We start from the raw sequence: 27623 nt of genomic DNA on the forward strand, positions 1-27623 counted from the left end.
GATTTATTTGGAAAAGCTTCTTATATATTCTACATACAGTGGGTATGGAAAGTATTCAGACCCCCTTCAATTTTTCACTCTGTTATATTGCAGCCATTTGATAAATCATTTAAATTAATTTTTTTCCTCATTAATATACACACAGCACCCCATATTGACAGACAAAAAAAATAATTTTTGAAATTGTTGCAGATTTATTAAAAAAGAAAAACTAAAATATCACAAGGTCCCAAGTATTCAGACCCTTTGCTGTGACACTCATATATTTAACTCAGGTGCTTTCCATTTCTTATCATCCTTGAGATCACCTTCATTTGAGTCCAGCTGTGTTTGATTATACTGATTGGACTTGATTAGGAAAGCCACACACCTGTCTATATAAGACCTTACAGCTCACAATGCATGTGAGAGCAAATGAGAATCATTAGGTCAAAGAAACTGCCTGAAGAGCTCAGAGACAGAATTGTGGCAAGGCACAGATCTGGTCAAGGTTACAAAAACAATTTCTGCTGCACTTAAGGTTCCCAAGAGCACAGTGGCCTCCATAATCTTTAAATGGAAGACTTTTGGGACGACCAGAACCCTTCCTAGAGCTGGCCGTCCGGCCAAGCTGAGCTACCGGGGGAGAAGAGCCTTGGTGAGAGAAGTAAAGAAAAACCCAAAGATCACTTTGGCTGAGCTCCAGAGATGCAGTCAGGAGATGGGAGAAAGTTGTAGAAAGTCAACCATCACTGCAGCCCTCCACCAGTCAGGGCTTTATGGCAGAGTGGCCTGTCGGAAGCCTCTCCTCAGTGCAAGACACATGACAGCCCGCATGGAGTTTGCTAAGACTCTCTGCAAGATTCTCTGGTCTGATGAGACCAAGATAGAACTTTTTGGCCTTAATTCTAAGCGGTATGTGTGGAGACAACCAGGCACTGCTCATCACTTGTCCTATACAGTCCCCACAGTGATGCATGGCGGTGGCAGCATCATGCTGTGGAGGTGTTTTTCAGCTGCTGGGACAGGACGACTGGTTGCAATCGAGGGAAAGATGAATGTGGTCAAGTACAGGGATATCCTGGACAAAAACCTTCTCCAGAGTGCTAAGGACCTCAGACTGGGCCGAAGGTTTACCTTCCAACAAGACAATGACCCTAAGCACACAGCTAAAATAACGAAGGAGTGGCTTCACAACAACTTTGTGACTGTTCTTGAATGGCCCAGCCAGAGCCCTGACTTAAACCTAATTGAGCATCTCTGGAGAGACCTAAAAATTACTGTCCACCAACGTTTACCATCCAACCTGACAGAACTGGAGAGGATCTGCAAGGAGGAATGGCAGAGGATCCCCAAATCCAGGTGTGAAAAACTTGTTGCATCTTTCCCAAGAAGACTCATGGCTGTATTAGCTCAAAAGGGTGCTTCTACTAAATACTGAGCAAAGGGTCTGAATACTTAGGACCATGTGATATTTCAGTTTTTCTTTTTTAATAAATCTGCAACAACTTCTCAAATGCAGTTTGATTGATTTAGCGATATTTATTAAAAGGACACCTTGCACAACTATGCAGAGTCCTCTAGGTATCAAGCATACAGCCCGGTAAACTGTAAGTAAACTATAAAGTGTGTGCTAAAATCGATGAACCAGAAAAGGAACTATTTGGAAGACCATCATGGTTGAAATGGTTTTGTTGAGGAGTCCTGAAACGAGTTTCAAATGCAAGAGAAGTTACGAGAACTGATTTATGGAATTTTCTCTGAGAATGTGATATTCTGGAGTTCAGTGGTGGAAATTTTAATAGAAGAAAAGGTAAGTTTAAAATCTAGTTGATAATGGCACTGAATATGGATGGGTATTGAAAAACCAGTATTAAATTGGTACTGGTTCTAGACTGGTAGTTAGCAAAATGTCAATAAGCTCCTGAAAAAATTCGTTCTAACATTAGCAGCATTTTTAAATTCCTAACCACCCCCTAATCATGACTACACTGCAGGTGTCAGGCGATCACGTTTTAGTCACGTAGATACATGTATAGCAAAGTGTAATTTGTCTTTTTTATTTTTATTATTTTTTTTAGTTTTAGTTATGAACTTCCACAAAATCAATTGTTGTTGTATATAGATAGTAGCATTCGGATTGTATTGTAATGATCCAGCTGGAGATTCAAAGGGACATGTTATTGCATAGCTACTGAATACTGTGCTTTCAGAAGGTGCAGTGCAATATGCAAATGAAACACCTCAGCAGTAGGTGGAGGTCCCATTAAAATGGTGGTAGGCGAGTGAGAGACTTGATGGAGGTTGGAAGGTGCCGGAACAGCAGGTGTGTGCTGTCTCAGCATGTGTAGGGGCAAGAAGGAAACGCCACAAAATGAATGAGCAAGTACTGTAGAAGGAAATGAGCGAAAAAGCTCCATGCTTCAGGCTATAACACTGAAGTGGATTGTGAGCAGTGTAAAAGAGTTAGTCAGATTTGTGATTAGAAAGTTGAGATGTCTCCCAAGGTTAGAACAGTGTGCGTTCAGTTGGAAGGTAATTAACAAAGGCTCATCACTTTGAGCAGCTGTTCAAAGCTGATCCTCTGGCTAGGTTGTTGGATATCTCTGGGTCCACGGTTCTTGAGGTTATTTTTCCAATTAGCTGTGAGTGATGCAATCTCACTGAGTTTGCACAGGTGGTGAACCAGCTGAGGGAAGGGAAGGCTTTAGGGAATTGTGGTATGCGGAGTGAACTTCTCCAGGCTGGTGGTAAGGCTGTCCTCCTGGCATTGCAAGCATTCTTTGCTTCCATTTGGGAGACTGGTGCCATCCCAACTGACTGGAAAATATGACTAGTCATCCCTATCTGGAAAGGGAAGGGCCTGGATCGCAGCAACTACATGGGGATAACAATGTTCTTAGTGCCGGGTAAGGTCCTTGTTAGGGTTGTCTTCAATAGGATCCGTGATCACTTGGTCACCTGCCAGCAACCGGAGCAGTCTGGTTTTACGATTTATGTTAATAATTGTTATTCATTCCAGAAAAATGTGACATTCTATTCTGACACTGAAGGTACGAGCTGGCGTATTACTGCTGACAAACAACTTTCAGAAAGTATTGGTGATTTATAAAATTTTTATATGTAAAAGTTTATTTTTTTTAATACAAGTCACAGTACTTTTTGCTTATCAATACAACCACACTGCAACCAAGCAAAGCAGCACAGAAAAAAGAGAGCATTACTAACAGCTCTCCAGCGAACTTCACTGCACTGTTTGATTTAGTGCAGTTGCATTAAGGCACAGTTATTACAAATCTGTTCTTGCTTCTGTGCCTTTCTCCCCTCTTTCTATAGCTCTCTGTTATAAAACAAGAGACAAGACGTGATCTTCTCGGAAGACAATTTGACATCCCGCAAGAGACACTTTAACGTCATGTGAGACAAGGCAGTGAGACAACATTTAAAACAAGTTCACGGACATCTAACCTAGCAGTTGTTGGAATGCGTTTGGCAGAGACAATTGCTCTTAAAATAACGAGAAGCATCAAGCAGAACACACAGCTCACCAGCAGCAAGCCAGCAGATGATCCGAGCGCTTCTCCTTAGTGTGCGTTCAGCCTCACTCCCACTCAAACACCCCCTTTACAACGCGAGTGGCAGATATGTGAAATGTCAAAAGGACAGCTGCTGTACAGACTTTTAAATGATCGACGCACAGCGCGACAAACATAACAGGCAGCCCATTATCAGCAAGACAACGTGCATTCACCTGCCCCCTCTTCACAACGCGAGCAGCGTTACGTCCTGCGAGAAAGAGATTTAACCACGCCTGAGGCCGGAAACAAAGGACAAGTATTGTTTTTACAAAACTTTTCAAGTAAAAGTGAAAATAATGCATATGTAACAATTCCTATCAAAATAATTATCTTTTTAAATTGTATATCCGGTAAACCAGACCCAGGGGTGGGCGAGCGAATCAAGCAGAGGGTGGAGCCCCATAGTCTTATATAAAAAGATATAAGATAAATAAAAGATTCAGAAGGAGCAGCTTTGGGCTAAAACAATGTTGCTACTTTATATATGTGGATAGGAGTTATTACCGTTATTTTAAATCTTATTTTATTTATTTTGTATTAATCAATTTGATTTATTATTTAATAGGCATAGGAGAGAAGCTGCTTTTTTCATTTCTTTCTGGAAAGATGTGTTACTTTATATTTTTTGTTAAGAGTATATTATAAAGTCACAATATTTTTCTTGTGAGAGACTATTGATATCGTAAGTAGTTTTTCCTGACAATATATTTTAAAAAGTTCTATACGTTTAATAGTCCTTTGTGTTTTAATAAATTTAGTTCTATAATGTTTAAGCTTAGCTTATGGTAGTGAAGCAGCACTACAGGAAACTAACTTATTTTTGAAAAAAGGTTTTATTAAAATAACTGTTGAATGATTATGTGTCGATAAGTAGTATCAGTATTGATAAAATCCTAATGATACCCATTCCTAGCACTGAACAGCGTGGAATAGACTGAAACCTATTGGCTGGCTGTACTCTTTCGATTCTGGTTCACTAAACTGCATACCAGGAACAATAAATAGCTAGTGAAATAAGAGTCAGGGAAAAAATGATCAGTTTGAACGAATTATGTTAGTTACTTAATATGTTTGAACTGATATATACATTTTTTTTATTTTTGGTCTGACACCTACAGAACTCTGTATAATAATAATGAAAATAATACAGGGATGTATGTCCTACAAAATGAGTTATTCATGCTTTGTAAGTGTAACAGTTTTCTTTGACGTTAAGGGAGAATGTGTTGAAAAGCAGTTTATGCATTTTTGTTTTATAATAAGGAGTATATTAACATGCTTAGGTGTCTTATGCTCAGCCCGTTGACTGTCAGGCTGGTAGAAGTACAGTGGTGTGAAAAACTATTTGCCCCCTTCCTGATTTCTTATTCTTTTGCATGTTTGTCACACACAATGTTTCTGATCATCAAACACATTTAACCATTAGTCAAATATAACACAAGTAAACACAAAATGCAGTTTTTAAATGATGGTTTTTATTATTTAGGGAGAAAAAAATTCCAAACCTACCCTGTGTGAAAAAGTAATTGCCCCCTTGTTAAAAAAAATAACCTAACTGGTGTATCACACCTGAGTTCAATTTCCGTAGCCACCCCCAGGCCTGATTACTGCCACACCTGTTTCAATCAAGAAATCACTTAAATAGGAGCTGCCTGACACATAGAAGTAGACCAAAAGCACCTCAAAAGCTAGACATCATGCCAAGATCCAAAGAAATTCAGGAACAAATGAGAACAGAAGTAATTGAGATCTATCAGTCTGGTAAAGGTTATAAAGCCATTTCTAAAGCTTTGAGACTCCAGCGAACCACAGTGAGAGCCATTATCCACAAATGGCAAAAACATGGAACAGTGGAGAACCTTCCCAGGAGTGGCCAGCCGACCAAAATTACCCCCAAGAGCGCAGAGACGACTCATCCGAGAGGTCACAAAAGACCCCAGGACAACGTCTAAAAAACTGCAGGCCTCACTTGTCTCAATTAAGGTCAGTGTTCATGACTCCACCATAAGAAAGAGACTGGGCAAAAACGGCCTGCATGGCAGATTTCCAAGACACAAACCATTGTTAAGCAAAAAGAACATTAGGGCTTGTCTCAATTTTGCTAAGAAACATCTCAATGATTGCCAAGACTTTTGGGAAAATACCTTGTGGATTGATGAGACAAAAGTTGAACTTTTTGGAAGGCAAATGTCCTGTTACATCTGGCGTAAAAGGAACACAGCATTTCAGAAAAAGAACATCATACCAACAGTAAAATATGGTGGTGGTAGTGTGATGGTCTGGGGTTGTTTTGCTGCTTTAGGACCTGGAAGGCTTGCTGTGATAGATGGAACTTTGAATTCTACTGTCTACCAAAAAATCCTGAAGGAGAATGTCCGGTCATCTGTTCGTCAACTCAAGCTGAAGCGATCTTGGGTGCTGCAACAGGACAATGACCCAATACACACCAGCAAATCCACCTCTGAATGGCTGAAGAAAAACAAAATGAAGACTTTGGAGTGGCCTGGTCAAAGTCCTGACCTGAATCCAATTGAGATGCTATGGCATGACCTTAAAAAGGCGGTTCATGCTAGAAAACCCTCAAATAAAGCTGAATTACAACAATTCTGCAAAGATGAGTGGGCCAAAATTCCTCCAGAGCGCTGTAAAAGACTCATTGCAAGTTATCGCAAACGCTTGATTGCAGTTATTGCTGCTAAGGGTGGCCCAACCAGTTATTAGGTTCAGGGGGCAATTACTTTTTCACACAGGGCCATGTAGGTTTGGATTTTTTTTTTCTCCCTAAATAATAAAAACCATCATTTAAAAACTGCATTTTGTGTTTACTTGTGTTATATTTGACTAATGGTTAAATGTGTTTGATGATCAGAAACATTTTGTGTGACAAACATGCAAAAGAATAAGAAATCAGGAAGGGGGCAGATAGTTTTTCACACCACTGTATGTTAAGGTAGCTTCTTCCCACAGTTAAGATGCACTTTAAATTAACACTACAGTAGACTTTGTTATTCTTACTACAAAAGGTGACTCTGCCATTTATTAAAGTGTGGAGAATATGGACTTAACACAAACACCACATTTCCCTTTTCTATGAAGATCTTTTTCAAACATAAATAAATGGCCTATTAAATAAAGCTGATTTTGTGTTTCAGTTCTTTCAAGTAAAAATATTACAGAGAAAACATTTCTAAGTCCCTTCACATAATAAAAGTACATAAAATGCAAGAATATTAAAAGACAAATGTCAACAAAAATTAAGCTAAGTGCATAAATAGTTGAAGCACAATTGAAACTATTTAAACTGATTCAGAACAAGTACCTACAACTTGTAAAGTGCTAAACATTTTGCAGTCTGCATCGGATAATGTAGGGATTATAAAAAAAAAACTTGAGAAAGATGTCTGTCTATGATGGAGAATAAAAAGTGAGTATTGCCTTTATATGTAGCAGTGACAGACAAAATAATTATCTTTGGCATACATTAAGGACTTCTGTTCTTATACAGGTGCATCTCAATTAATTAGAATATCATTAAAAAGTGAATTTATTTCAGTAATTCAATTCAAAAAGTGAAACTCATATATAGATTCATTACACACAGAGTGATATATTTCAAGCAGTTGTTTCTTTTCATTTTGCTGATTATTGCTTATAGGTAATGAAAACTAAAAATTAAGTATCTCAGAAAATTAGAATATTACATAAGACCAATAAAAACAAAAAAGATTTTTAATACAGAAATGTTGGCCTACTGAAAAGTATGTCCTTGTACACACTCAATACTTGGTGCTCTTTTTGCATGATTTATTGCATCCATGCTTCGTGGCATGGATGCGATTAGCCTATGGCACTGCTGAGGTGTTAAGGAAGCCAAGGATGCTTTGATAGCGGCTCGTTTCATTTTGCTGATTATGGCTTATAGCTATGAAACCCCAAAATTTAGTATCTCAGTAAATTAGAATATTGTGAAAAAATTCAATATTGTAGACTCATGGTGTAACACTCAACTCAGCTAATTAACCCAAAACACCTGCAAAGGTGTCCTGTGCCTTTAAATGGTCTCTCAGTCTGGTTCAGTAGTCCACACAATTATGGGGAAGACTACTGACTTGACAGTTGTCCAAAAGACAGTCATTGACACCCTATACAAGGAGGGTAAGCTACAAAATGTTATTGCTAAAGAAGCTGGCTGTTCAGAGTACTGTATCCAAGCATATTAATGGAAAGGTGAGTGGAAGAAAAACATGTGGCAGAAAAAGGTACACAAGCAACAGGGATGACTGCAGCCTTGAGAGGATCGTGAAGCATAGCCCATTCCAGAATTTGGGGGAAGATTAGCAAGGAGTGGACTGCGGCTGGAGTCAGTGCTTCAAGAGCCACCACACACAGGTATATCTGGGACATGGGCTACAACTGTCTTACCTGGGTTAAGGAGAAAATGGACTGGACTCAGTGGTCCAAAGTCCTCCTTTCAGATGAAAGTAAATGCCCACACTGCCAAAAGTGCCAATACCTGATTTAATGACCATGATATCACTGTGCTTGGTTGGCCAGCAAGCTTGCCTGGTCTAAATTGTCAAGAGGAAGATGAGACACCCCAGACCCAACAATGCATATAATCTGCAAAATGAAAAGAAATAAACGCTTGAAATATGTCACTCTGTGTATAATGAATCTATATAATACGAATTTCACTTTTTGAATTGAATTACTGAAATTAACTTTTCAATGATATTCTGATTTATTGAGATGCACCTGTACATGTTTATTTTATTCATGTTTACTTATAATTTTCTAGATGGATCATGCTTCAAATGTTTATACCTTTATATGAATCTGAATTTTATTTCACTGCTTTCTCTGATGTAGGGAGATTAAGTTTGTAGCATTTACTGTTTTTACTTGCCAGTGCCACTGATATGGTAGGTTGCTGCAGTCCAACATCACAAGTGGCACACTTGGGTTAAATGTGGTAATGTATTGTGCATGTACTGCTTTTTTGTTTTAACACAGCATTATAGTTTGTAGTAACCGTTGTCCCCTTTTCACTGGAAACACCCCCAATTTGAGTTATATTAAATTACTTAATTTACAATGAAAGCATTTATTCTGTTTCTAGATATAAAACAGTCTGATATGTAACTTAAATACTCCCGTCATGCATCTATTTACTGTAAATGGAGCAATGCCTTAATGTAATGCTGCTTTTGACATTGCAATGCAGCATGGTGATTAAAATTCCTAAAGAATATTTAAATTAATCATATAATTGTAATCATTAAGATTGTTCAGTTTAGACCCTTGATAAAAGATAATTAAACGGGGGAATTTTGATATAAGTTTGTCTTTAAATCTGTAGGCAACTGGAGGAGGTTATGAAGGTGAAGATGCTTATCAAAATGCTGAGCTTATCTTCCTGGACATCCATAACATTCATGTAATGAGAGAATCCCTTAAAAAACTGAAAGACATTGTCTACCCGAACGTTGAGGAATCACACTGGCTTTCCAGCCTGGAATCAACACATTGGCTTGAGCATATTAAGGTACACATAATGCCGACATCCTTGAAAGACAAGCTGTGAAACATGTCGTGTGTCTGATTTAACCCTATTGTGATTTTTCTAAATTACATTAAGATTTTTTGGAAAGAGAATAAGGCATTTGCAAATAAGCACAAATCATTTATTAAAAAATAGGAGGATCTTTACTCTGCCTGTTGTCCTTGCAGTATTGAACTTCACAAATTGTCGCAGCCTTATTTGTGCAGTACTGGCATAGTCACTTTTATCTATTCCTTATGAATACTAAGGATGTAGTGCAAAAACCTAACAGTATGTTTGCAAACCCATCTAACAGCTTACTTTTTGTCATTTTCAGGATATTTACAGAAGCATCTTTTTAAAAGTCTTAATTGCTAATTATAGCTATGGGCAATTGCAAAATTATATTTTGAGTTTTAATTAAATAGGGGTTTATGCAACAAAATCAACTGGCTTAATTGTAACTGTTTTGGTTTAGAAATTAGAAATTTCTTTCCTTTTTTCAGCTCTCTTTGGTGGTGGGGCATGTTTCACATATCTGCTATTACTTGCATTCAGTGTCGTCTTGACCTTATTTTCTCCCCTGCCATAGTGTAGTGCAGCACATACTAGTACCTTTTCACTTGTTTTTTTTATTGTTCTTACTACATATACCCACATAACCCTTTTGAAATTCAACTTTCCTCCTATACTATAATCGTTTCTCATAATACAACACCAGTCTTATTGTATTTTCCATCAAACTCTTCATTAGTACCTTGGAAGCTTACATTTACTTGTGTAGCAGTTGATTCTTTCCAATTTTGTAATTTAAATAACACCTTCATAAAGTAATATAAAAATTTGACAGTTTTTTTTGTGTTAACTTCAAGTTTATGGTAATGTAACACACTTATCTTTATTTATTTTTCCTCTTCTTCTTTTGATTGGTAGTCATCTCTTAAATAAGGAATTAAGCTAACCCTCCATACTAACCAAATTAAGAAAAAAGTGGAAAAGACTTGGCTTTGGTTCATCATATCGATACATTCTTACAAGATTAAAATCAGCTCTTGAAATGTTGAGGTTTTGCTCATTTCGCATATGAAATCCTTAATTTGTACAAACCGGATTTCAAAAAATTTGGGACACTAAACAAATTGTAAATAAAAACTGAATGCAATGATGTGGAGATGGCAAATGTCAATATTTTATTTGTAATAGAATGTAGATGACAGATCAAACGTTTAATCCAAGTAAATGTATCATTTTAAAGGAAAAATATGTTGATTCAAAATTTCACGGTGTCAACAAATCCCAAAAAAGTTGGGACAAGTAGCAATAAGAGGCTGGAAAAAGTAAATTTGAGCATAACGAAGAGCTGGAAGACCAATAAACACTAATTAGGTCAATTGGCAACATGATTGGGTATAAAAAAAGCTTCTCAGAGTGGCAGTGTCTCTCAGAAGCCAAGATGGGTAGAGGATCACCAATTCCCACAATGTTGCGCAGAAAGATAGTGGAGCAATATCAGAAAGGTGTTACCCAGTGAAAAATTGCAAAGACTTTGCATCTATCATCATCAACTGTGCATAACATCATCCGAAGATTCCAAGAATCTGGAACAATCTCTGTGCGTAAGGGTCAAGGCCGTAAAACCATACTGGATGCCCGTGATCTCCGGGCCCTTAAATGACACTGCACCACAAACAGGAATGCTACTGTAAAGGAAATCACAGAATGGGCTCAGGAATACTTCCAGAAACCATTGTCAGTGAACACAATCCACCGTGCCATCCGCCGTTGCCAGCTGAAACTCTACAGTGCAAAGAAGAAGCCATTTCTAAGCAAGATCCACAAGCTCAGGCGTTGTCACTGGGCCAGGGATCATTTAAAATGGAGTGTGGCAAAATGGAAGACTGTTCTGTGGTCAGGCGAGTCACGATTCGAAGTTCTTTTGGAAATCTGGGACCCCATGTCATCCGGACCAAAGAGAACAACCCATGTTGTTATCAACGCTCAGTTCAGAAGCCTGCATCTCTGATGGTATGGGGTTGCATGAGTCCATGTGGCATGGGCAGCTTGCATGTCTGGAAAGGCACCATCAATGCAGAAAAATATATTCAGGTTCTAGAACAACATATGCTCCCATCCAGACGTCATCTCTTTCAGGGAAGACCCTGCATTTTAATGCCAGACCACATTCTGCATCAATCACAACATCATGGCTGCGTAGGAGAAGGATCCGGGTACTGAAATGGCCAGTCTGCAGTCCAGATCTTTCACCTATAGAGAACATTTGGCGCATCATAAAGAGGAAGGTGCGACAAAGAAGGCCCAAGACGATTGAACAGTTAGAGGCCTGTATTAGACAAGAATGGGAGAGCATTCCTATTTCTAAACTTGAGAAACTGGTCTCCTCGGTCCCCAGACGTCTGTTGAGTGTTGTAAGAAGAAGGGGAGATGCCACACAGTGGTGAAAATGGCCTTGTCCCAACTTTTTTGGGATTTGTTGACACCATGAAATTCTGAATCAACATATTTTTCCCTTAAAATGATACATTTTCTCAGTTTAAACTTTTGTTCCGTGATTTATGTTCTATTCTGAATAAAATATTAGAAGTTGGCACCTCCACATCATTGCATTCAGTTTTTATTCATGATTTGTATAGTGTCCCAACTTTTTTGGAATCCGGTTTGTAACATTTTTCAGCGTAATACTAAGACTGTTTTCAACACATTAAATTTAACACAGCTGCTTTAGGAAATGAAAGATTTTCAATCTTGTTCTGTTCAGTACCTTTTCTTTTACATCTGAAATTGCAGAAAAAATGTAGTAAACTGCTTATCTTTTTTTATAGCTTGTCTTATCAGGTGCAATTCAGGTAGCTGATAAAATATCTTCTGGAAATTCAGTGGTGGTTCACTGCAGTGATGGCTGGGATAGAACAGCACAACTCACTTCACTTTCCATGCTAATGTTAGATAGCTATTTCAGAACAATATATGGCTTTGAAGTCCTTGTGCAAAAAGAGTGGATCAGTTTCGGCCACAAATTCTCATCTGTAAGTATATCCTAAGATACAGTGTTTTGATATACTTTGTCAAATATTACAGAGCTGAGGGAATTTATCCCCCTGTTGCCCAGTAGTTTAATATTTTATGCTAATGGCCAGAAAAACATCCTTATTATGGTATTAACCACTTAATTGTAACATCATATGCTTCCACTTGAATACCATCTAGATCCCCATTTAAAGTCCAATATAACACAATTTTCATAAAAAATCTAATTCTTAAATGTGGAGTGCAGTTCAATTTAAAACACCTGTTTAGGGTCACTTGATAATTAGGCAGAGAGAACTGAACATCAGCTGTTTGACATTGAATAGAAATTTTTATGAATGTTATGAGAGGAGTAGTTTTCTTTTTAAGAGTGAGACATTGCTGATTAAGGTGGAACATGAAGTAAAGCCAGAAAGAACTGAGAACAGAGATGAGAGAGATTAGGTAGATTTGTGCAGTGTTGCAGAATGAGTGAAACATGAAGGAGAATGCTGAGTTATGAGAAAGAGTTGGTGTTATGTCTACAAAAGTGTATTGTATTTTTACCATGGTAGCCTATTCCAGGTCATTGTTTTCAATTGATTTTTCTCAGCCTCTTACACCACAGGTTGAGGGGCTGGTATTTATTGTGGCCATATTGACCACATTGTTTTAAGCCACCCTGCCAGTCCATTACAGGTTACAATAAGTGAAAGGTGCAGAATTAGATGAGACTGTTGTGGAGATGTAAATGACACACTTTATTGTTGCTGTTTAGTAAGTGTTGGTCAGGACTGATGATATTGGAATCATCCATGTAATTTTCAGTTTAAGTAGACATCAAGTAAAGAGTATAGTTTAGTTAAAGCTATGTTTATTTTTACATATCATAATGTTTCACATCTTCCTTACTTTTTGGTTTTACTTAATTTTCATTTTATTTTTCTAATTAAGTTTTTGAGATACATAATATTGTTTAATAAACTATGTACTAGCTGTTTACAGTGCATCCAGAAAGTATTCTCAGTGCATCACTTTTTCCACATTTTTTTATGTTACAGCCTTATTCCAAAATGGATTAAATTCATTTTTTTCCTCAGAATTCTACGCACAACACCCCATAATGGCAACGTGAAAAAAGTTTACTTGAGGTTTTTGCATATTTATTAAAAATAAAAAAAACTGAGAAATCCCATGTATATAAGTATTCACAGCCTTTGCTCAATACTTTGTCGATGCACCTTTGGCAACATTTACAGCCTCAAGTCTTTTTAAATATGATGCCACAAGCTTGGCACACCTATCCTTGGCCAGTTTCGCCCATTCCTCTTTGCAGCACCTCTCAAGCTCCATCAGGTTGGATGGGAAGTGTCGGTGCACAGCCATTTTAAGATCTCTCCAGAGATGTTCAATCAGATTCAAGTCTGAGCTCTGGCTGGGCCACTCAAGGACATTCACAGAGTTGTCCTGAAGCCACTCCTTTGATATCTTGGCTGTGTACTTAGGGTCGTTGTCCTGCTGAAAGATGAACCGTCACCCCAGTTTGAGGTCAAGGGTGCTCTGGAGCAGGTTTTCATCCAGGATGTCTCTGTACATTACTTTATCCTGACTAGTCTCCCAGTTCCTGCCGCTGAAAAATATCCCCACAGCATGATGCTGCCACCACCATGCTTCACTGTAGTGATGGTATTGGCCTGGTGATGAGTGGTGCCTGGTTTCCTCCAAACGTGACGCCTGGCATTCACACCATAGAGTTCAATCTTTGTCTCATCAGACCAGAGAACTGGCAAACTCCAGGCAAGCTCCCATGTGCCTTTTACTAAGGAGTGGCTTCCGTCTGGCCACTCTACCATACAGGCCTGATTGGTGGATTGCTGCAGAGATGCTTGTCCTTCTAGAAGATTCTCCTCTCTCCACAGAGGACCACTGGAGCTCTGACAGAGTGACCATCGGGTTCTTGGTCACCTCCCTGACTAAGTCCCTTCTCCCTTGATCGCTCAGTTTAGATGGCCGGCCAGCTCTAGGAAGAGTCCTGGTGGTTTCAAACTTCTTCCACTTATGAATAATGGAGGCTACTTTGCTCATTGGGACCTTCAAAGCAGCAGAAATTTTTCTGTAACCTTCCCCAGATTTGTGCCTCAAGACAATCCTGTCTCGGAGGTCTACAGACAATTCCTTTGACTTCATGCTTGGTTTGTGTTCTGACATGAACTGTCAACTGTGGAACCTCAACTGAATTTACCACAGGTGGACTCCAATTAAGCTGCAGAAACATCTCAAGGATGATCAGGGGAAGCAGGGTGCACCTGAGCTCAATTTTGAGCTTCATGGCAAAGGAAAATACCTAATACTGGCAAAGGTGAATACTTATTTACGTGGGCTTTCTCGATTTTTTTAATAAAAAAAGTAAACTTTTTTCACGTTGTCATTATGGGGTGTTGTGTGTAGAATTCGGTGGAAAAAACTGAATTCAAACCATTTTGGAATAATAAGGCTGTAACATAACAAAATGTGAAAAAAGTAATGCGCTGTGAATACTTTCCGGATGCACTGTATCTTTGCTGACAAATTGAGGTACAAGTTACTATCTGTATGCATGGATGTGATGGGAATGTACTATAGCGTAGTTGTTATAATTCCACATAAAAGTATCTGCGGTTTAAGCAATGCAGTTTTAGCCCATGCAGCACTTATTTAAGCAATGCCATGTTATTCAAATATTAATGGTAAGACTGTTTGATAGAACTATAGTTTTTATTTTGTTTTCTAAATTTTCAGAGAATTGGCCATGGAGATAAAAATCACACAGATGCAGACAGGTCTCCTATTTTCTTGCAGTTTATTGATTGTGTTTGGCAAATGACAAAACAGGTAAGGCTAATTTTGAGCTATAATAGAACTTTTGGCTTTATTTGTAAGTTACCCAAAAACATTTCATCCTTGAGATGTTTCTGCAGCTTAATTGGAGTCCACCTGTGGTAAATTCAGTTGATCGGACATGATTTGGAAAGGCACACACCTGTCTATATAAGGTCCCACAGTTGACAGTTCATGTCAGAGCACAAACCAAGCATGAAGTCAAAAGAATTGTCTGTAGACCTCCGAGACAGGATTGTCTTGAGGCACAAATCTGGGGAAGGTTACAGAAAAAATTCTGCTGCTTTGAAGGTCCCAATGAGCACAGTGGCCACCATCATCCGTAATTGGAAGAAGTTTGAAACCAACAGGACTCTTCCTAGAGCTGGCCGGCCATCTAAACTGAAGGATCAGGGGAGAAGGGAGTCAGGGAGGTGACCAAGAACCCGGTGGTCACTCTGTCAGAGCTCCAAAGGTCCTCTGTGGAGAGAGGAGGACCTTCCAGAAGGACAAGCATCTCTGCAGCAATCCACCAATCAGGCCTGTATGGTAGAGTGGCCAGACGGAAGCCACTCCTTAGTAAAAGGCACATGGCAGCCTGCCTGGAGTTTGCCAAAAGGCGCCTGAAAGACTCTCAGACCATGAGAAACAAAATTCTCTTGTCTGATGAGACAAAGATTGAACTCTTTGGTGTGAATGCCAGGTGTCATGTTTAGAGGAAACCAGGCACTGCTCATCACCAGGCCAATACCATCCCTACAGTGAAGCATGGTGATGGCAGCATCATACTGTGGGGATGTTTTTCAGCGGCAGGAACTGGGAGACTAGTCAGGATAAAAGGAAAGATGACTGCAGCAATGTACAGAGACATCCTGGATGAAAACTTGCTCCAGAGCACTCTTGACCTCAAACTGGGGCGACGGTTCATCTTTCAGCAGGACAACGACCCTAAGCACACAGCCAAGATATCAAAGGAGTGGCTTCAGGACAACTCTGTGAATGTCCTTGAGTGGCCCAGCCAGAACCCAGACTTGAATCTGATTGAACATCTCTGGAGAAATCTTAAAATGGCTGTGCACCAACGCTTCCCATCCAACCTGATGGAACTTGAGAGGTGCTGCAAAGAGGAATGGGCGAAACTGGCCAAGGATAGGTGTGTCAAGCTTGTGGCATCATATTCAAAAAGACTTGAGGCTGTAATTGCTGCCAAAGGCTGTGAATACTTATGTACATTTTATTTTTAATAAATTTGCAAAAACCTCAACTAAACATTTTTCACGTTGTCATTATGGGGTGTTGTGTATAGAATTCTGAGGAAAAAAATGAATTTAATCCATTTTGGAATAAGGCTGTAGCATAACAAAATGTGGAAAAAGTGATGCGCTGTGAATACTTTCCGGATGCACTGTATGTAATGATGGAGTTTACCTGGGAAAAATAGTGTAGCATCATTCTAGTGCCGTTCCAGGCACTTGAAGTATTATGGGTTATGCTGGTGGCCCAATTGAGACATTTTAAATAAGTGCTTTCTTTGTTTTTTTATCAATGTAATTTCTATTTGAAGCATATGTCACTATATAATTCTAGAGTCTAATAATATTTATAGCAAAAAAAAAATATAAAATATTACTGAAATATCTGTGGCATTTCATAAGCTACAAAAAAAAAACAACACATTTCCAGCTCATATTCTTTGAGCATACAGTAAGATTGTCTATGGGTATTTTCTTAGCTGGTAAAGAAACACTACCTATTAGGTATTTTATATGACAATATGTCTGCAGTCTAACAGTATAGTAAACAAGGTAAACTTTGTAATTTGAATTTGGTTAATTTGCTTTTTTTTTTTTTTTCTCTCAGTTTCCTACTGCATTTGAGTTCAATGAACATTTTCTGATTACCATTGTGGATCATCTGTATAGTTGTCGTTTTGGCACCTTTTTGTTTAACTGTGAAAGTGTTAGAGATACCCAGGTAAGAATTAAGTTTATTCTGTTAATTAACATTGCATTTTTTTCATAAATTGGTTACAGTTTTAATTATGTCACTGTAAATGTATTTTTTACAGACAGAATATTTGAGAGAAAAATACAGTGGAAATCCTAGCTGTAACCCCCTGAGCTGTTACCATTTTTAATTTTATCCACTTCAGATATAGTTCTCTTCGTATTAGGCTCTTACTCAGGTGTTTATCTTTACAAATACTGTTATAATAAAATACAAAATATTGTATTCACACTTTTTGAAGAAAATAATATTTCAAGCCCATCTCATCAATTATTCAATTCCTAGATAATTTACAACATTTTACGGTATAGTTTAGAAACTAATTTTGGTAATATGGTGGTGGGATGCAGTATCTGACATTTATGTTTCTGTTGTATTCAGTCCACTCTTATTATCAAAGTCCAGAAGTTGACTCTTGTAAAAGCTGCAGAGATGCCAACCTCCACCAAACATGCTCTTTTTTTCATGCTAACATGTTTCCAACAATGAAGAATATGCTTAGTATTTCATCAAGAGATTACAGCTAGACTCCTGTATTCCACAACATGGTATGTTGCAGCGTGGACTATCATGGAGCAGACCACTGCAGCTCAAAGGACAAGCTCTGCCAAAACTACAAGAGTAAATATATTTGCCAAAGTAAAAATGGCTTGCTCCTTGTGTTGGTAGTTTAGCTTTCTTTCAAAGAATTCCACAGGCTTGTCTTTTTTGTCTGGATGTTTGTATTTAAATGTTGAAGTAGCTTTGATGGCTTGATTTGTTTCTTCTGACAACACTTCTTGACAAACTACACACTAGGGTTTATTGGAAATAATAATAATTTGTGATCTTCATCGCTGTACAATATATTTTTTTCTTTTTATTCTCTTTGGTAAATATGCAATATCATAGTTGTCATTTAGCAACACAGTGCAAAACTGTGAAATGGTGCCTCAATGTGCTACGCTGCTTATTTAAATAAAGCCAAATTGAAATTTCCAGAAGACTCCAGTGCCATCAAGAAATGATGTAGCGATTAAAATTAATTAGCATGCATCTTCTCGAATTTGGTGGAAAGTCCAGTAAACAAAGACAAATTGCGCTACTGGGTAAAAGGAGGCACCAATATTTCTATTATTTGAAAACTATTTTACTGCCACTCAGTTGCCGTTTTTTTTACGAATGGAATTGAGTACGGTAGTGGGGAGTCACAAACAAAAATCTCGCCCACAAATGAGTCGTACCTTAAAGCCTGGGTACCACTGTTGTAAGATATTGCATCTCTATTAAATAAACAGCTAAAGAGGAAAGTGGTCGATTTTTTTTTTTTTTTTGACTTATGGTGATGAAATAAGATGAGTTATCCTTTATATGGTGAATATCTGTCCTGTCCTTGTGGGATTACAGTACTTGTGTCCATATCTCTAGTGAGTAGACACACAAATGGCCAAACCAGTTGAGTTATCCAAAATTTCACTACTGTTCTTCTTAAAAGCTTTCTTATAATTAATGGTTAAAACCAAAGCCTAGCAGACTGTAAACTGTGAAAGTAGACATAAGAATGAGCATGCCAGAATTGCTTCTGGCAGTGCAGAGCATCGGCCAATGTTGCTGCAGACTCTAGCAAGGAGAAAAAAATTCAAAGGTTAATCTGCAGGTAGTGAAAATAACAAAAGTGCTTGGTCAGTATATTGTTCTTGGCACTAAATTGAAGATGCTGAAATCCCAAGCTTTTCCTATGTTGCTCGTACACTATGGCGAACAGTAGCAAAGGGCGTATTTGCACAGCAAAGTGTTGCAGGTGCTGAAACAGTCAGGCATAATGTTGTTGAGCATTTTAAACATTCTGCCTTAGCGTAATTCCACTTAGAGGACAATCGGCATCGCCACACTGCCCAATCCAAGGTATGCACATTTAATAGGCTATGTGATGCGCTTAGTTAGCACATGTGATCGTGCCACTGTTTGCTTTTTTTAGGTCACACACTCTGTTTTTAATGGATAAACTAAATAGTAAATGCTAAGGTGGCTTACTTAAAATAAGAAAAATGAACTTCACTATTTAAATTTACGCTACGTATTTTTAATGTATTTTTTTTTTATTTGGAAAGGTTTTGTTACCATGTAAGCTTTTTGTAGCTGAAGAGTTTGTTTCAGACATGATAAATATCCGGTTGTCATGTTGTATTTTAATCAACAAAATGAAACACTTAAGGGTCACTAACATATAATATACATACAAATTTTGACAGATCATATTACAAGTAAATGTGTTTTTCATAGATGTGAAGATTGTATTTCTTTGCAAAACACAGTATCCGCTGCATCTGTTTTCTGACAGAATACAAATCTGTGTTATGCTTCATAATGTGAAGTCTTGTTAGTGTAGAGTTTTGTTACTTACTATTTAACATTCAAACAAGCACTGAACATAAAACTTACATGTTGGTTTTATTAGCTATGTGTGTCTGCATCATTACTGATGACTCTGCATTCAAATTGAATATTATTTTACTAGAGCAATGTTATTTTTGCTTTTGTCTAAGAAAGACCACGTTTCTATCTAAATTCATTATTTTAATGTTCCATATACTCACAATATGTGTTTAGTGCAATATATCTCATTCTCACTCAGATAGATATTTCTTTGAAACTGCATATTTTAGAAACAGATTTTCACAAATGTGTGTCCAGAACATGATTGTGTCAATAAATTCGAAAAATGTAATTTCTTTTTACTAATTTAAAAAAAAAATCCTTAATTGGCAAAATTTCTTAAATATGAAGCATTTTAGAAAAATCTCTTCAATTAATTACATAAAATGTCTTTAAAAGTATCATAAATTTTCTATTGATTGGACATAAAACTGGCATGCACATAATCAGAAAAAAATATTTCCTGTTGTAGATATAAGAATCAGTTCTTTTCAAATATCTATATAGCCAAGGAGGCCAAGAGATGGTGTTGCTGGAGCTGCATAAATTGTGTGGCTCAGAGACAGCTGAACAGGGATTATGCAGCACTGCATTCTGGAGTCCCTGGAAGGACCAGCTGAGTACTAGTTTGAAGTTTATGTTAAATGAGATTATTGATGAACATTCAGCGACATCAGTGAGCTGTGTTCCAGTAGCTCCTGCCATTCAGCTAGGAGAGACCACAGTTTCTTGTTTAGACAAACTACTTAATTACTGGTCAGTTAACAAAGTGCAGTTCCTCACCTTGTTTAAGATGTCAAGGAAATACCTTTCAGTTCCATGCAGTATGGTAAAGAGTGCAAGATTATTTAGTGCACTGTCACATATTGTTAATGAAACCAAAAACAAGCTTACAGCTTGAGAACCAGAGATGCTTCTGTTCATCAAAAGGAATCTGCCACTTACTTTCCCAAAACAGTTGTAGACATATCCAGTGGCAGGTGTTCCCCAGTGATTTTGACCTGTATACCTTTATGTCACTGAGTTTAGCCATCTTAAAAAGTGGAATACCCGTAAGAGAAATATTCTTGTTATGTTTAGCCAAATTTCTGTTTTAGTATTGCCTCCCAAAACTTAAAACAATATCGGTTTGGTTTACATACATTAATTGTATGTGATTTTTTATTTTTTTTTCCTGTGAATTTTGAACCATTTTAAAAATGGTGGTGTAATCTAATATATGTAATGTACCCTACTTTGAGTTATTTGTTCAATTTTGAAAAATGTTATTCCAAATTCTGAATCTTATATTTAATGTTAACAGTGGAGTTGACAGTTGATGGACATAAAATAGCCTCACTATAATGGTATCTGTGAATATTAAAAAACAAGTATCGGTAGTTGTACTCAGTTTGAGAAAAATGGTATTATTGCATTCCTATTTATTTTTATCAATCTAACTTTTCCATATTCTTTTTTAAATTTCATTTCAGGAAGTCAAATTAAAGACTCCATCTTTATGGTCACTAATTAACAGCAACATAGAAAAGTACACAAATCCTTTTTACACAAAGGATTCTAGTCGAGTGCTCTACCCTGTTGCCAGCATGCGTCATCTAGATCTCTGGGTAAATTACTATATCAGATGGAATCCAAGGATCAGACAGCAGGTGAGCACAGTATAATGCAAAAATACCTCAAACCATGACTTTTAAAAGACACCGAATTACTTTTGTTTGTAGTAAGTGTTTTAATATGCTCATAAAGCCAGTCGCGTACCATTGCATTCATTTCCTGTCAATTACTGTATTTTGAAAATGATGATTCAAGAATAAACTTTTTTTAACACTAGAATTAATTCTGAAGTTTTGTTTTTTTTTTGCTTTTTGTATCTAAGCCTCATCTAGGTATATTACTTGACTATAAGCAAACAGTTGCCTTGTGATACATGGTTCATACATAATAATTGGTTAACTCATACTTAGGTCTAGAGCAATGGTTTTCAAGTCTAGTCCTGGGGTACAGCTCTGATTGCAGGGTGTTATTACAACCAGTTTCTTAAATCAAAGACTGTATTGTTTATCATTGATATTTAACTGGCCTTTTTAATTTTCTTATTCTGCAGTTCAGAAAAGTGGTCTGGTGTAATATTTGCAGTTATAAGAAATTCAGAAATTTATATTTTTCATTAACACTGAACTTTCTTTAATCACTGTCTTTTTAATTCATCTTTTTCTGTGGAGTTTACGCCTTTAATTGTATCCAGATATTTACCGTTAGTCATGAGCAGTGCAGGCACAGGTGCAAATGACACTGAATGTTAAAGGGAGCAGATACTTCAAAATTATGTTAATTTATGTGCTGATTAGTAATACAAGGTTTAAATCCTTGGTTCTTCATATAAACTATTGATAATGAATAACCCAAAAGGTGGCATAAGTATATTAGTGTATCACAGATTTTCTAAAAGAGTTAAGTCATATAAAGAGTCAGCAATGTGTGCTGAACTTTGGAAATTCAACCTTGTGAGCTTCTAGTTCATAGAGTTAATCCCTCTTAGTTACACAGTGTGTTTTGCTATAGTATGATGTAATGTAAACCAATCTTTAAATAGTCTGTAAATAAAGATAAGTACAGCAAAAAATAAAGATAGACATTATTTAGGTATTTAGTGGTGGTGTTTGGCACATTGTGTCAATTGCATTGCCAGAACACTTACTTGTGCTTTTTTTTATTGTCTTTTAAAGCCACAGAACCTTGTAGAGCAACGCTATATGGAACTACTGGCCCTGCGAGATCAGTATCTTAAAAAGCTAGAGGAACTACAGCTTTCAGACTCTCCACGGATCTCCAATAACTCTGCAAACTCACCAGTGTCCCCAACTCAAATAGTACACCAAATACAGACTCAGTTTTAAGGAAGCTGCAAAGTGTCCTTTTCAGTTTACAAATAAATCATGCAATAAATTGCTGCATAGCCCTCAGTTCCAATATGTTTGAATGCCTTAAACCGTGGTGTCTTTAGAGTTAAATATACTCTGTGAGGGAATATTAGAGCAGCTTCGTGCATTGATTACCTTTATGCCCCTTTCAGAGTAGCATGTAGCACTGGCTGCTGCAGAGACGTATTAACAAGGGCAAGGAGGAAGAAATCACTGCTGTTGGAAAAATAATTATGTTTAACTGTTAGCTACGGTTTGATCTACCATACAGACTAGATTACCATAGCTAGTAAATTTGAAGAAAAGTTAGTTAGTTTTTTAAGTTTTGAACAAAAATGTGGGTTTTATGCATATGTACACACAAACATAACTGTATAATTACCTCTTTGAAAATAATATGGTCAATTAGTGCAAATTTAAATCTTGGTTACAATAAAAATATATATTTTTTGTAAAAAAAAGATTAAGAGATTTGTACCAATCACATTTTTTTCCTTTCAAGACACAGAATTGTAATATTTAGAACCACTTCTAAACTTACATTTATAGAAGAACTTTGTTTTTTAATTTATGTGATCTTTTGTGGATTTTCAACTCTATATATAATTGCAATTTAAACTCAAAGTGACTATATTCAGACCTGTTAAATAATAGTATATATATATATTATTAGAACTTTGTAAATAATTTTAGTTTAAATTATTTTAGAAGTACTGAAGCTGTTTTTGTTTTCACAGATGACAAGTCTATAAAGAAAGATTTAATAAGTAACTTTACTCTTAAGCTGCTTCATAATGACATTTGGTAAATTAACATATTAAATCTGCCTGCAAAAAATTCTAGTGTGATATTGCTAAAATTTAAATTTATGATGGCAAAGCCCATTTTCAATGTATATTAAATTTGATAAGAAATATAAATGCTTATCTGTACTTTTACTTTCCATTACTATATACATAATGTTCAATATGATTAGCTATTTTCTTGTTATTTACAAAACATTTGGCCCTTTTTGCTTTCTGATGCCTGTGGTACACTGATAAGTAGTGGTTTTTTTTTGGTTTTTTTTTTAATCCTTGTTTATTTATGCAGTGCTTGGTTATGTAAGTTTTAAAAGTGTTTGGTAATTTAAAATTACAGTAAATCTCTAAATCCTGAACCAGTATTCCAGATAAAGTTACTGTTTTAATGTTTTCAGGAAAAATACCTTTTGTATATTAAATATGAAGTTTTCTGAACCGAGTCTTTCTTTATTATTGGAAACTATGCACAAGTGAATCTAAAATCTTGTACATAGCAGTAAGGTCAAGCACACAGTATTCTGTTACTTAAACGTACAACCTGTAGCTTGTATGTCTGGCAGTAACTTTTTACTCCGTGTCTTATTTATGGTGAATCAACATATACAAGATTTGGTTAAAATAATGTGTAATTTGAAAGATCTGGAAGGTATTATTATGAACTTTTAAATGGGATTAACATCACTCTCCTAGCCTGCCTGATGTAGTATTCCATGTTCCTGATGCTTGCGGTCATGTTGGCGATGTTATTTTAAAACCATGGACTATATGTTTACCAACACACATCTCAATTATTTTTTGCCACATATATTTGGAAACTAACAATTTTTCACTTTTCACTACCCCATGTTTTTCAGTGTTTCTCCTTGGCACATGAAATTCATTAGTAAGGTAAGTTAATTCATACAAAGTGCCAAACAGCACAGTATATTTAAATTTATAATGGGCCATGAAGTGGCTTTAAGGTGCAGATCAGCTGAGTGAACTGTGAGTGCTTTTCCTTCATTGATAAGGGTCAGGAAGCTAGCAAGATGAATCACTTTTACATTTCCAAAGAGAGTATGATGTAAGGATGCATTATGCAATATGAATATGTCAGCATTGCAGCAGTAGAATTTTTAATGAGAAAGATCGATATACATACGTAGCTAACAAAGTGAGTGATTTGAAAATGTGGGCTCTGTTTAGTTCTATTAAAAAAAAAAAACTGTCAGTATTCATGTTCAGAACAAATAGGAGATGACTCAGTAAGATGTTTAAATATGTTTTATCAAACCAAAGCTGTATCACAAGCAGTGGATAGACAGATGTGGTATGAGCTGTTAACCAGCCTTGGTCTGGAATTTGAAGAAAAAAAATATTATGGGTTAATTTTAAGAGTGGTGTTCCTCTTAATCCCATGTAGGCGGTAGGACCTGTGAGGAAACTGCTCATTCTTAGTAGTGCTGATCTGAAGATGAAAATGATCAAGTCTTCAAAATGCTGAAGTTATTTCAAGCTGTTTCAATCATTTGAAGCTTTGTGGCTGTACATTCCTAGAATATTAGCCATAAAGATAATATATTTATCTGGTGCGACCCGTTTGTGTGAGTCTGTCATCTCTAACATGAACAATATCTGATCAGGTTTTCAAACACCTGTTCGTCACTGGTACCAGCAAGAGTTCTCTAGACTACAAATCTCTACCAGAAAGTGTGTATTTCAAGGCAGACTCCTTTGACAAAACTTGTTTCTCCCTGCTTATTCCTGCAAATTCCAACAAAACAGATTCTTTCCATTGCCCCTGCTTCTCAGAAAACTATGGCAAACATATTACATTGATGGCAACATCATGGTTGAGTGATTAGTGCTTCTGCTTCATGGCATCAGAGATTAAATCTGTCATTGTCTCCATCTCTGTGGGGTTTATACATCTGCCAATGACTTCACAAGTTTTTGTTCTGAGAGATTTAGACAAGGGCTGCATCAGCATGCACTTGCAAAAAGGAAAAAAAATTGTTCAATAGTGCATTGATTACTAGGAAAAGGAACCTATTTATATTATTTATTTATACATGACAACATCTTTAGCCCTCCTTTGCCAAAGTGCAGGAAACTGCTACTTTTAACTCATATCTAAACCTTATTCCATGATGATTTCTTGACAGTCTAGTAACCTAGATATCCACAAACTATGAATTGCTCAGTTTCATTTGCTTTTAATTTCTAACCAGTGTATACTCTGAAACAGCTAATAGTTCAACAATAGCTGTCTTTTAACTGAAATTTCCTTCTTGTGTTAGTACTGCATTTGTGGACTATTGTTACAAACTCTGGTGGGACCATACTAGACATTTCCTTTCTGTGTGCAGACTTCTCTAACATTAATATTAACATACTTAACTAATAATGTCTGTCCCTCTTTTGCTAGTGACTAGTGAGATATGCAAGTTCATGCAATGCTTGTGTCACAATAAATCAAACAAGGGGATGCTGGTCTGTCTTGGTTGGCATCAGATCATTGTGATACATTTTGGCATCGTCATCACTTGACAAAATAGTGTAATATAGATTTAAATTTTATGTAAACTGAGTGCCTTCCAATAATAGCTGTCCAGGAAAATCTATTAATTATGAACTGCCTAAATTGACACACATACCTCAAAGAATTAAAAAAAAAACTTGAGGTGGAAAAGGACAAGCAAAATAATACAGACAGAACGTGCAAACTACACATGTGTAGTATAACTAACAACCATGCAGCCACTTGTCTGCTTAACAGCAGAGGTCCATCAAATAATTGGAAAAAATTATTTCTATGTACCCATTCTTCCTTCACCAGAAATCTGTGCTTCTTTGAAATGGGCCTCATACTTTGAAGTTAAAGGAGCACATGTAAAAATTCTTTGGTGACATTTTTCAAATTTAGCACTTCTAGATGGACCTCCTTAACAATGGGTGAAGATCAAGATGCCACATCCACCAGCATAATGTCTTGTGTTTAAGGCATTTCTGATATTTCCTTACATCTCTTTTCTGTAAGAGAGCAGATGGTAACAGACTTGTACCTCCTCACTGATTTACACTTCATAGTCTTAACTTGTGTTTAAAAAAAAACAAAAAAAACTTTAAAAGTGCTAATCTTCATTTTAATACAGAGAACAAGGAACTGAAGTGACATATGCACTTCCACAATCTGGAGGTGAACCCAAGACACTGCAGGGCCAACTGGTTCAGCCCTTATGCTAGAAACAGGCTTGCAGCACAGGGCAACATAATTTCATATACTCTACTACAAAATGGTATATTTTTCAAGATAGGGAATTACATTGGGTTTACAATGGAAATTTGTAAGAAAATGGTTAAGAAGACAAAGTCAAAAGTTTTAAATACTCTTAATAAATTACTGAGTAGAGCTCATTACTTACTTTGCACATCATTTGGTGGGGTTGTGCAGCCCACTGGCACTTAATACTGTACAGAGATAACACTGATTAAAAGATAGTAATAAATGTATTGCATGTACAGAGTTGCAAAACAACATTTTCACAGGCTCATTGAGCTGCTTTTAATAAATACATGTATTATTGTTTCAGGGGAAAATGTGAAATATTGTAATAGATACTATTACGTTGTTACAAATCTGCTCTGCAACACTTCTAAGCTGGTCATCTCCTGGGTCCAAATCTACAACCTTGTACTGACCAGCCATGTGACAAATATCCTTTTGAACTGAATGAACAATTCTGCCCTCTAAGGAGTTTCTGTCTCCTCTGTTTTTTTTCCCCCACTGTGGAGCAGTTATTTGATTACAGAACAGCTTCCCTCTTTAAATCTGTTACACTGTCTCCATCTTAAAGTCACTACCCACAGTGAAGTGCTATCCTACTACTGACACTAATGTTAACAAAATCACGCTGCATATTTTGCAGGTGTGCTTATGGAGTTCAGCCTACTACTCTACTCTTCACTTCACTGGCTTTGCATGCAGAAGAAAAATTACAGACTACACTATCTATGCAAAGTAATCACCCACTTGGTAGTTTTCACATTTTATTGTTATACCACAATGAAACACAATATATGTTATAGGGCTTTTTTTTGACTCTGCCGAACAGACAAATACTCTCTAATGTTAAAGTGAAAACAGATCTCTGCAAAGTGATCAAAATTAATTACAAATCTACACCATAAAATAACTAGTTTCATGAGTATTCGACCCCCCTTCAAGTCAGTATTTAGTAGGTGCACTTTTAGCAGACATACTACTTTTAATTCTGTGTGCACAGGTCTATTTCTTATTGACATAACCCACCTCTCTGATAATGCCTTCACTGCAACATACTGTATGTGTTAGATGCAAAGGTTTGTGAGGGCTGTGGAGGGAGGTATGCTCCCAGTGAGGTTTTCACACCTTCTTCCATGCCTATCAACCAAACAAGTCCACGGATCAGGACATTCCCCATTCTTCTTTACAAAACTGTTCAAGCTCTTTTGGGTTGCACAAGGATCAAAAACAAAG

General features: G+C 36.8%; 1 protein-coding gene across 1 annotated transcript in view; it reads left to right on the forward strand.

Annotated features, from left to right (window-relative positions):
* mtm1 (myotubularin 1) overlaps window positions 1-23353 on the forward strand; it is a 111807-nt gene extending 88454 nt beyond the window's left edge. Inside the window, exons 10-15 of the mRNA XM_039766552.1 lie at window positions 8917-9102; window positions 11940-12143; window positions 14902-14994; window positions 16840-16953; window positions 20874-21050; window positions 22128-23353. Of these exons, the coding sequence (XP_039622486.1) occupies window positions 8917-9102; window positions 11940-12143; window positions 14902-14994; window positions 16840-16953; window positions 20874-21050; window positions 22128-22298 (945 nt within the window). The 3' untranslated portion in view covers window positions 22299-23353. The remainder of the gene's footprint in view (window positions 1-8916; window positions 9103-11939; window positions 12144-14901; window positions 14995-16839; window positions 16954-20873; window positions 21051-22127) is intronic.
* Window positions 23354-27623: the final 4270 nt, after the last annotated feature.

The sequence above is a fragment of the Polypterus senegalus genome, chromosome 10, assembly GCF_016835505.1.
Source record: "Polypterus senegalus isolate Bchr_013 chromosome 10, ASM1683550v1, whole genome shotgun sequence".
Classification (NCBI taxonomy): Eukaryota; Metazoa; Chordata; class Cladistia; order Polypteriformes; family Polypteridae; genus Polypterus; species Polypterus senegalus.